The sequence below is a fragment of the Lactuca saligna genome, chromosome 4, assembly GCF_052625555.1.
Source record: "Lactuca saligna cultivar CGN05327 chromosome 4, ASM5262555v1, whole genome shotgun sequence".
NCBI lineage: Eukaryota > Viridiplantae > Streptophyta > Magnoliopsida > Asterales > Asteraceae > Lactuca > Lactuca saligna.
In genome coordinates this window covers 222,946,134-222,958,246 of record NC_136420.1, presented here as the reverse complement: position 1 = coordinate 222,958,246, position 12,113 = coordinate 222,946,134, and the positions used below count along the sequence as shown (strand labels likewise).

At 35.8% G+C, this 12,113-nt stretch overlaps 2 protein-coding genes across 2 annotated transcripts; one reads left to right on the top strand and one right to left on the bottom strand.

Moving 5' to 3' along the window:
* The first annotated feature begins 6,713 nt into the window (after positions 1-6,713).
* LOC145040491 (uncharacterized) lies at positions 6,714-7,220 on the top strand. Its single transcript, XM_078988408.1, has one exon. The coding sequence runs from the start codon at positions 6,714-6,716 to the stop codon at positions 7,218-7,220; it is 507 nt and encodes a 168-aa protein (XP_078844534.1).
* Positions 7,221-7,929: 709 nt separating this feature from the next.
* On the bottom strand, positions 7,930-8,406 carry LOC145040490 (uncharacterized). The gene has a single exon (XM_078988407.1). It carries the CDS (start codon positions 8,404-8,406, stop codon positions 7,930-7,932), a length of 477 nt encoding a protein of 158 aa, XP_078844533.1.
* Between the last annotated feature and the right edge of the window lie 3,707 nt (positions 8,407-12,113).

Sequence of the window (12,113 nt, the reverse complement as noted above, 5' to 3'; positions counted from 1 at the left end):
GTGCCGGTAAACCACACACACTCCACCGAACTATGACAAACATTGAGTCACCCTTTGCTACTTTTGCTTAGAACCATTTAGTGTGCCGGTAAACCACACACGCTCCACTAACGTCTTTGCAAGGGCACAAAGTGTAATTTCATGGAATTGCATCAATTCACTTTTGCCTAAGTAACTAAGATTGGGAATTTGCAAAACATTTAGTTACTTTGTATTTCATTATACTTATAATGGAAGGTTTCGTCCTATCCTACCCGTTCGGCTAACGACCCTCCACTAGTCAAGAGTGCGGTGGGTAAGAGTGGATACCCATTCAATTGCCATATTATAGGCAATTTCCTTAAACACCCCTTATAGACCATCTTCGTGAATAAGGCCTACTAACGATAAGACTGACTTTTAACTTATACATATATATAATGTTAGTCTTTTAATGTTATATATAGTATAGGGTGCATTTTACACTTTTAAAATACTATGTGGTTAACTTTAACAATTACACTTTTAATTCAATTAAATGGTTAACCTAAACTTTTATGGATTTATTAAATCTCTTTTAATTATACTCCTTAATTAATTAATAAAACCATAAGGGTGTATTTGAACTTTTCAAAACATTACTAGGGTTTTAGAATTTAACATTCCTAATTAACTTTTAATCAACTTTTAAATTCCAAAACTTGAGGGCAAGTTTTGAAACATTTTAAAATATTTGGGTTTAGAATTTAAATATACATCAAAATTAAACTATTTAATCAAAATTTAAATTCCAAAACTTGAGGGCAAGTTTTGAAACCTTTTTCAAAACATTAGGATTTCAACTATTTAAATTTCAAAACAACAAAACTTTTGGGTTCAAAGTTAAACTATAAAACCTAAAGGGCAAAATATGAAACTTTTCATAACAACAAGGATCAAATAACAAATAATTCAAATTAACATTTAATCACATAATTATCCATATTTGATTTATTTAATGATTTCTTGCAAAACAATTTATCAATTTAATCAAAATAATCAATCAATTATCACATAAGGAAACAAATATTTTATTAATTGATAATTATCTTTAATTAGATCAAGAATATAGTCATATATATCATAAAATCGGATTTATATTGATCTAATATGATAAGGTAACTATCCATAAGCAAAAACAGCAAGAAATCCCGGATATATCTCTGTCTGACGCTCGAACTCGCCGAGTACCACACTGTACTCACCGAGTTGAGGTCTACTCGCCGAGTACACTGTGGTACTCGCCAAGTTCCTCAGCCAGAAAGCCCAAAAATCGATTTTGCAAACATATCAAGCAACAATACAATAGAAACCAATCAAGGCTCTGATACCACTGATGGGTTTTGGTCATAAGACATCCTATGTGCTCATACAAACCCTAATGCTTGGATCTAGGTTTCTCTATTGTACATGCTTTGAATCCAAGACTATAAACCCTAATTCTAGCATGAAAGTAATCATATTAACATAAGAATGAGTTTATAATGTTACCTTGATTGTTATGTAGCAATAATAATCCCAATTCTTCCTTGAATTGACTTTGGAATGCTTAGAGTCACAAGTGTCACTCCTCTAATGGTTCACAAACACCATAAGCAAGAGGATGAAGAGGAGAGAGGTTGGAGGCTACCAAAACGTGTAGAAACCCTAACAAGAAGCTTAGCCACTTTTTTGAGCCTTAAGGGGTCTTTATATAGTTGGGCTATTAAGGTTATCTAACATGGAAACCCTAATATGGATGCTTAAGCCCTAAGCAATCCATAGACTCCTTTAATTAAGCCCATGGAAGATTTCCTTATGGGTTTCCCATTAGAATTCGTCCATCCCTTTATATAAGGCAATCCATGGCCCAAATTGCAATTATCTTATAATTACAATTCTAGTCCCTTAAGTTTAATTAATCTCTTTTAGTCACAAAACTAATTACTAATTAATTCTTGACTAATATTAATTAAATAAACTGATTTCTCCTTTAATATATTATTCTTATAACATATTAATAAATCGTAATAACCTCTCTCTCTTTATTTATTTCTCCAATCAAGTTGCTTTGGTGAAGGCAACCCAAAAGGACCATGCACCATCGGGTCAAGTACATACCAAAATAGTTATGGACTTAGACACTAATCCAACAGTTCCATTTTAAGTCTTGAGGTGTGGAAACTTTGTAGTATTCGGTATTTCGTAGTCTAAAAATTCTTTTGCAAAGGGTGATGTTACAATTCTTGACAAACAATTTTGGTTTGGGATCTTGAGGATGTGACTAGGGTGGAACTGTTGCATAATGAGATACAATTTCTCCAACATGTTTTTGTATGCTGAAAAAGGCGTTGGATTCGGTCCGTAGAAACTTTAGGGTTGAAACGGGATGATGAGCGGTGTATTCGTCAAGAATGGTTGTTGTGAATGGAGTTGCATGGAGGGTGGCAGCCTGTTCACCAACATTTTGGTTTACTAATAGGGGTGGTGTTTGTGTAAAGGTGAATGCTCCATCAGCGGTTGACACCACCGGCGACATCATGCTACTGAATATCGACGTCGCCTGGTAGATGTTATACGGAAAGGTTTGTGGTGGTGCGGTGAGAAAAGGCATCGATCCCTCCATTGTTGGCATCCAAAATCAGCTCACCAGAGTGCTAACCGTCATCAAACCACCAGACTGTGGTGTATTGGTTGTGATCGTCGTCGATGGGTGTGATGCAATAATGGTAGTGATTTCTGGCTCTAACGACATGATGGATCTGACTAGGCTTCTCGACGTTTTACTGGCCTCACCGGTGTCTTCTGTCATCGTCCTCAAGGTTGATGATGTGTGGTTGCGGATTGCTTGTGGTCACACACCAGATGGCACTAAATGATGCGACCTGGTCCTCCGGACTGTCTCGAATGGTAGTTCTGATCACGAAGAGATGACAAAATGGGTGCTATAGGAAGACCTGCGAGGTCACAATAAGAGACCATCAACCGTTCTCAGAGAGGAGCTCCCGAAGAATTTTCACTGATGGTCAAGTTAGTGGGTGAACTGAGAGTGTATAGTGAGGGCAAGGAGAGAAAAACTTACCGTTTGAGGTAGGGGAGGAGGCATTTTATACTGAGACCTCCTTGCCAGTCTGTATGGGGACAAGGTCGTCAAGTCCGATAAGATATGATGCCTTGATTAGTTAATCGTGATACTTCGTCGGGCGAGTGCGATACTTCGTCAAGTCTGAGGGTTGAGCCTTCTACGTGGTCACCCAGCTCTAGAGGGGAGACCGCGAGTGCGATACTTCATCGGGCGGCTGTGTTGAGACTAGCCTGACCTGCAGGCTTGCGCTGGGGCATCATCAGTGTGTCCTGAGCGCGACTTCTAGCACGTGCTCGGGCAAATTATATATATATATATATATATGATGTTACATAGTTATCCAAAGATGGATTGTAAACATGTTCACTGTTATTAGAAATATTAGATCAAAGTTGGTGGTGGGTTTTAGCGTTTCACGATTCATGTAGTATTTTTGGGTCAATGACTCCATAATTAAGGGGATCAGGCTGATGCAGGAGATAACGTAGTACCCTCATCTTGTTGTGTTATTTTGTTTAGTATAACACAAGTGTACATTGTGTCTCTTAATCTCTTCAACGGCATATATCATGCTTGTTGTTTTAATATGTACCAACATGATTTAAGGACTGCAAAATCACGTTCTATGTCATTTCTTGCTAATTCTTGTGTCATCTTAAATTGTTTTTATTGGATGTAGGTATAACTTCACAAATACAATCCAAGTTGGATATATTCCATCCACAAGATAGTAACGATGCTTGTAATGTCCGTTCTTTAGATTAAATGAGCACCTAGGTGTTCCATGATATTTATCGCCAAACATTGGTGATTGGTGGAGGGGTATCAAATCATTATTCGCACCAACTACACTATAGAATGCATGCCAAAACCATAAATCCTGTTATGTCACTACTTCTGGTATCATGGTTGGATACTCATGATCACCCTATGTATTAGCCTTTCAATTCCTTTGTGTAATTCCTTCTATTCCAATTGGTGTAGTAAGTGCTACCAAGCATTCTAGGGAATCTATGCCTGACTTCGTGTGCTTGGTACAAAAGTTGAATGTTAGTAGATGTTATACGACTCAAATATCTAGCCTTATACAATTGGTCAACATCATACCATAAGTTTTGAAGACTTTCACGTGAAGTTATTTCCGACATCTTCAGATACTCATGTACCGAGTCTATGTTGCTTCCATATGCTATTTCACTTAATGTTGAGGTGCATTTTTGTAGCGCACTTAAACTTCTTTGATGTCTTTCATCCCATGTTGTTTGATAAAAAAGGATAACTCATATTCAGTACAACAACAATAAGCATAAACAAGTATTTAATCATCCAGAACCTTTTATGAAATTGCTCGTTAGCAAAGGTTTATTTAGTAGCAAAATAATGTCAGACATGTGGTTGTGTTGAAAGTGACAATATTCTTAACAAGAGATTATCTAGTACAAGATAATTATGATAATAGATTAACATCGGTATGTTCATTGTCAGATGAAGCTGAACCATATGGATTTTCTTCCATTATTATTTTCCGGATATTTGGATTCATTTTGTTAAAAGGTGATTAATGGAATGAAATTATACTGAGAAAAACAATGGAGTTAAATGAGTTTGGAATGGAATTGAAGAATGTATGATTATTAAAGAAGATGAAGATGATTATTCAGTGGTGGGATCAGGAATTCATGAAGTAGTGACGCCAATCTTTTTTCAACTCAATATATACTAGTAGTTGCTAGGGGTGAACATGGTAAAGTAAAACAAAGAGTAAGGAAGGAGAATTGAACCTACAATCTCATAATTTTTTTCAAACCCGACACATTAGGTTAAAAAGTCAACGCACTAACCAATTGAACCACCTTATTTTTTTTTATTAATTCGCAAAATATATTTATATTAGTTGTTGCATCTTAATACACATTTTTTATATATATTTTTTACAATAAGTCGAAATTAAGTACTAGCTCAGGACTCCAGGAAAGCGCCCGGATCCACCTCTATGGTTCTTTATAATGGTATTTAAAAATAATCTTTTTGACAAGTCAAAAGTAAACAAAAGGAAGGGAAAATAAGCGGGTTGAGAAACATGCCAAACACAAAAGCCACGATACCCAGGAACGAAAATTTCATTCGGCCAGGTGGAGAACCCGGTTGACCCGTCCCAATCGAGGACGATATTCCCCTAAAAAACATGTAGCGGATATAGGGACAACGATCACCATTAGTTTGAAACCGGGGATGGGGATGGGTCCGAATATACCATTCCCCAACCCACCCCGTCACCATTAGTTTAAAATCGAGTCTTCTCCACTAAATATTACTTAATTTGTATTAGACCATCAGAGAGAGAGAGAGAGAGAGAGAGAGAGAGAGAGAGAGAGAGAGAGAGAGAGAGAGAGAGAGAGAGAGAGAGAGAGAGAGAGAGAGAGAGAGAGAGAGAGAGAGAGAGAGAGAGAGAGAGAGAGAGAGAGAGAGAGAGAGAGAGAGAGAGAGAGAGAGAGAGAGAGAGAGAGTTCGTATACAAAATTCCTCAATCGGGATGGGCCGGGGAAAAACCCAAAATATCAAGGGGAGAAGACTCAATTCCCGTATCCATCGGGGATGGGGATGAGAATATGGACGAGATTAGACACTCGGTGATGAGAACACGTATTGTCAACACCACCCCATCCCGTCGCGTCCCCATTTGCATCCCTAACGATACCTAATCATGACCGGCGTAATTGATGACTCATTGATAACAACGACACCACCACTTAACTTCCGGAAGCCGCGCGATCGATACCCTCCATCCCAATTAATAATAATAATAATAATAATAATAATAATAATAATAATAATAAATCATTGTTTTCTTGTGGAAGAGAAAGCAGCATGTAGAAAGCTCAGCCAGTTGGCGTTAGCAATGGTTTTGTCGGTGACACCCCACACTAAATCATCGATATACACATGCACACAGTTCTTATTTCAATAATTTAATGCAATAAAACTTAGACGAATACCTTGTGTTTCTTTTATAATACGTATGGCTTTTGTTATTGTTGTTACATTTTAATTGTCGTCATGTTTTTATTAAAAAAAAGTAAAAAAACAAAAAAGTAATTTGTCGGTTTATTATTCATGTGGAAAAGTGTTAGCATATCATTATAATAAAAATAAGTATACAACGTCATAACTTTAGGGTGAATATACTAAACATACATGTGTTGTCATGATAATCTCACCAGTACTGCAATATGCATATTTAGGTATGTTTTCGTTTTAGAGAACATCTTCTATATAAATAAAATTCATTGTCAATTCACGAACTTATTTATTATTTAAAATTGACATGTATGCTACAAAAATTTATAGCCACAATAAAAGATGCTAGAAGAAATGCAATTACTATGTGGGTAGAACAAGATATTGAACCTTAGCTCAAGCAATCCCATCCTTCTTTTTCTACAATGAATTAAAGGTTAATTTACACAATATTATGCTTGAATTGCTCCAAAAGAAAAGAATTTCCCACCATTGCATAATTCCAATTCTAGTTGTGTTTGTGTAACCTCTATTTAAATTGCAACATACATTCAACATAACATCATCTATGTTTTTTATTTTCTCAAACAATCAACCTAGTTAGAAATCAACCATGGGAACTCCCGAGTTAGGAGAAAAACAACAAAAGCAACAACTCGATCGTGAGATTCGAGACATGATGAATGAACTCACACATCGCCTTGCTCATCTCCATAAGAAACCCAATGAGAGAGGAGGTGGAAGCAACATCCATGATCATGAACAAGAGGAGGAGGATGTCAATGGTGGTTTTGGGATCATAACTATGGTTGGAAGCAATGAGGGAGCCACTATGAGAGGAGAGCTTGACTTGATGAGTATGGAGAATCATAAATTAGGTACAACACAACATAATGATGAGTCTTTTACCCCATTGACAACCTACCTTAATGGCAACTTCCAAGGTATCAACAATTCTATCATGGTTGGTGGTAGTTACTCTACCAATGATCCTGGGATCCATTTGGATGTTGATGAACATCACATGCAACATAAGGGGGAGCTTAGTTCACAAAAGTATGGAAAGAAAGGTAAGAAGAAGGCTTATTTTGGATCCTCTAAAAGTGAACATTCTAATTAATCATTATCTAAACTTCACACACATATACAAAGGATAATGTTTCTTGAACGTTTTTCTAATCTATATATTGAATTACTGACGAAAATGTTATACTTATACATAATGTTTAATCATTTTATTCGATTATTAATCTTTCTTTTTATGATTGTATGCAATTGCATTAGTATCTTAATAAAATAGTTACTATCTATAATAATCTTCTATTTTAAAAGGGAATTTCTTGTTAATCCATTTGGCAGCCAATCAAGTGCATTAATTTATTAATACTATACTGTCTATACTCTATACAATACAACGTTATTTTTTATGTTAACACTTTCTTTTATTTGGCGAAATAGCATTTATCTATAATCAAATAGTTGTAGTTTTTATAATTAAATAAATAGTTTGATATATAACAAATTAACAATAATTGAAAATTACAATCAACAAATTATACAAATTAAATTACACCGTCGCCGACTTTACTTTGCATCTTCAATTCCACCGACATCCAACCACATCGGAGAACAGTGCACCACCGGAACTGACATGATCATTCATATTTCATTCCTTTCCACCGGAGTATCACCATTGCTGTCATCATCGTTCCTTTCCTTATCTTACCTTGTCTATGATCTAAACAAAAAAATGAATTTGATACAACAACATAATCGGAGCAACTGTATGATCATCGAATTTGGGTAGCTCAGATCAGAGACCAATTTTATCAGGCTCGGAATTTACTGCTGCCGTCGTCGAAATTGCGAGCGTAACTGTGGGAGCTGTAACGAACTGTCTGAGGGAGGCCGACATTATCAGATCTGACGATTCTCCGGATCTCGGATCTAACCTTGAAGAAGATGTGTCTCCAGCTTCCTTTATCATGGGATCTGAGAACGGAGGTTTCATCTTGACTAAACTCCAGATCATGTGCGAATACGGGTTTCCTCGACAGGATCCATCCCCATCCCCAATCCCACCAGTTCCTGACTGAGGTAGATGCGGATTCCCCCATTGAGGAAACGGATTTGGAGCGGCGCATCGCCCATGCGGTTGCGGCGGAGGTGGAGGAGGGCTGGATCCGTAAGGACATGGAGGAGAGTCTCCGGCGCATTCCGGCAACCACCGAAGATGGATCGTTTGAAGAGGCGCTGTGAGATTGAGAAACAGGGAGAGATCTCTCCCTCTGTAACATAGAAGTCATGGTGGTGATGAAAACTGGAAATTGAATGGATGTATTATCATATAATGGTGACTAAAGCAAAGATTGCTGTGAAATTGAAATTACAGGGTGTTTTTATTTATTTATTTATTTTGTATATTAATTTAATGAGGTGGAAGGGGATGAGAAAGGTGGTGGGGATTATTAAGGTAATTAACGTATCTATCTTTATATCAGGGTAATTTTTATTTTTATTTTTAAATATTTAGGTAATAAATTTGTTGGAAGTGTTTACATATGACCATTATGATCAGCTATAGCAGATTAAAACTTAAATGTGAACACTTTCAACAAGTTCATTACTTAGATATATAAAAAAAAAATAGTTACCAAATATGAACAATAAAAATTAAATTACACAAATAGTCCCTGTGGTTTGGGGGAATTTATGATTTTAGTCTCTAACTTATTTTTTGATTTGGATGGTTTCTACTGTTTATTTTTATTACATGTTTCGTGTTGTCTTACCTAAAAAGATTATTGTGCCCTTATTAATTTATTTTTTAATTAACTTTCTTATTTATGTATTTATTTTTTACATATTTAAAAAAATTAATAGACCACACATATTTGTATCTTCTCGGATTATCTCTAATGTTTATTTTTAATTTAATTTTTTTTTAATTTGGATGGTCCATACAGTTTATTTTTGTTACGCGTTTGGTCTTTATGTTACCTAAAAAGACTATTTTTCTCTTATTAATTTTTTTATATTAATTTTGTTATTTATGTATTTATTTTTTATATATTTAAAAAATTAATATACCCCACATATCTGTATCTCCTCACCGTAAACCTGAAACTATATGTGAGAAATTTAATTTGGGTCTTACCGGTCACCATCCCATCTCTCATCCTCCTCAACTTCTATTTCTTTTCCATCTTTAGTAACATCGACGTCTTCACCATCCTTCCTTTTTTTTGGTAGTTCAACTTTGGCGAACCAACACCATAACCTACTGTCTCTTCATCTTTAGTGGGTTGTGCTGTTGATTCGTCGGAGTTGAAGGACCGAAAAAAGAAGTAATGATGACGACATTGATATCACAAAAGATGGAAAATAAATAGAAGTTGAGAATGATGAGAGATGGGATGGTGAGGAGATACAAATATGTTAGTCTACTAATTTTTCTTAAATATATAAAACATAAGTACATAAACAAGAAAATTAATTAAAAAACTAAATTAATAAGGGTACAATAGTCTTTTTAGGTAAGCCAGAGACCAAACTCGTAACAAAAATTAAACAGTAGGAACCATCCGTGTTAAAAAAATAAATTAATTAAAAAATAAACAGTAGAGATCATCCGAGAAGATACAAATGTGTGGTCTATTAATTTTTTTTAATATGTAAAAAATAAATACATAAATAAGAAAATCAATTCAAAAATAAATTAATAAGGGAACAATAGTCTTTTTAGGTAAGACATGGACCAAACGTGCAACAAAAATAAACATTGAGGACCATCCAAGTTAAAAAACTAAGTTAGGGACCAAAAGCAAAAATCCCCAAACCATAGGGACCATTTATTTAATTTAATTTTTACTTTTCGTTTTGTTCATATTTGGGTAATTTTTTTTTACACATCTAGGTAACGAACTTGTTGGAAGCGTTCACATCTAGGATTTAACCTGCTATAGCAGGTCCTAATGGCCATATGTGAACACTTCCAACAAATTTGTTACCTAGATGTATACAAAAATTAGATAGTTACCTAGATGTAAACATACCGAAAAGTTAATTACCTTAATAAGTCATATTCACAAGATGATAGGTTCCATGACGATGATGATATGTGTGCATAATATTAGGCTGAACGGACCTTTTTTTTTGATTTTGCAACTTTAAATATAGGTTAGACTTTAGAGGGTGGTGTTTAGGATTACACGGGTAAAGACTAATGAAAGTGAGTGAGTTTGAATGGTAAAGGAAGAGTGATAGCAGTGGAAATCTACCGTCAGTAAAAAGAAATGAGTGGTGTGGTGTTCACCGTCAATAAAAGGTGCCACATTTGATTAGCGGCGGTAAACAACCCTCCATACCGTTTAGCCTTACTTAGAGCATGTGGTATGGGTTACCACAACGCCGTTAAGGCTGATGTGGCAGCCCATAACGGCATGGTAATATAAAAAAACCACCATCCTTTCTTGTTGCATCTTGTTGTGTTGCTTCTTGTTGTCTCAGTGACAAGAAGAAACGATATCGTCTATTGGCTGTCAAATTATCTCTGTCTCTATCTCTCTAATCTTAAAGGGTGTTATAACACCATGAACACCACTCCCTCTTCTTGTTGCTTCTTGTTATAACACTACCAAAACGGAGTTATACCTAATAGTCTTAAACTTTGTTACACCAAATTCTTGTTGATTAGTTTTCTAATTATCTTTTTTTTTTTTAACAAAATTGCAAATTTTGTCTTTGACAAAAAGTGAGACTTTTGTCCAAAAGGTTTTGGAGTTGCACCACTAGTTGAAAATAAGTTTTTTGTTACTAGTTTGGTTTATTTTATTTTGAATATTTTTTAAAATGATGAATTTGTTCTTTATAGTTTTATTTTTTTATTTCATTTATTTAATTTAATAATTTTCTACATTAAAAAAAAGGACACTCACCCCTACTAGTTACTAACCCACTCTCTCACTTCTCACTATTAATAATTCTTTCATTCTCTTTATCGGACCACCACCACCAACCGGACACCACTGTCAGCCGGACTGCCACGTCACTAGAAAATATAAACATAACCACCGCCGGAAAACACTGCCAATCTATACCACCACCATCTCCAGTAAAACCAACAATATGAAAACCCTCGTTTTCCGGTGTCGACTTTGCTGGTGACACTCATTTTGTTGCCTCCTTTGTAGATCTGTTGCGAATGGTGTCGATTTTGTCAGTTTCTTATCTCGTTGTTGTAGATCTCATTAACGACGCTCCAGATCTTCGACGAATATGAAAACCCTATCTCGAATCTGCAAACCTAGCTTGAATCTGCAAACCCTCGACGTCGTTGGAAACTCGACCCATAGACATAGGCAGCACTGCAATGACCCTAGGCAAACCTTTATCGCCGCCACCACCACCTTTGCACTGAGAACCGTAACCTTAATGTTTTGATTAGCTAACATTGGAGTACGTCAGATTTCCCTCAGATCTATGCGTTGAAAACCTTAACCCTCCAATCTGGAAAAACCCTCAGATCTAAAAGTCGTCATCACTGATAAAGGTGGTGTCGTCAGTGGTCTAATGAACCAAAGATTTGAAAACACGAAATTAGGGTTAGGGGTTTTCCTAATGAAAACTAAAGTGGATGAGAGAGAAAGATTAAAGGGTGGAGACTCTAGTGGCGATGGTGGTTTCCGAAAGTAGTGGTTTCTGGAGGTGGTGGGCGTTTTCGACGGTGGTGGCTTCCTGCAGTGGTGGTTTCTGGTGAAACTATATATATATATATATATATATATATATATATATATATATATATATATAGACACACACACACACACACACACACACATATATATATATATATATAAAGAGAGAGAGAGAAAGAGTGTGTGTGTGTAACACCCGTGTTCTAGATTGATTTAGCTGACTATTTATCAGGGACCAAGGATGGAGTTTTGGGAAAAAAAAAAAACACTTTTTGTCATGACGTGGTGCAAGGATGCCCAGGACGTGGTATGGAGTA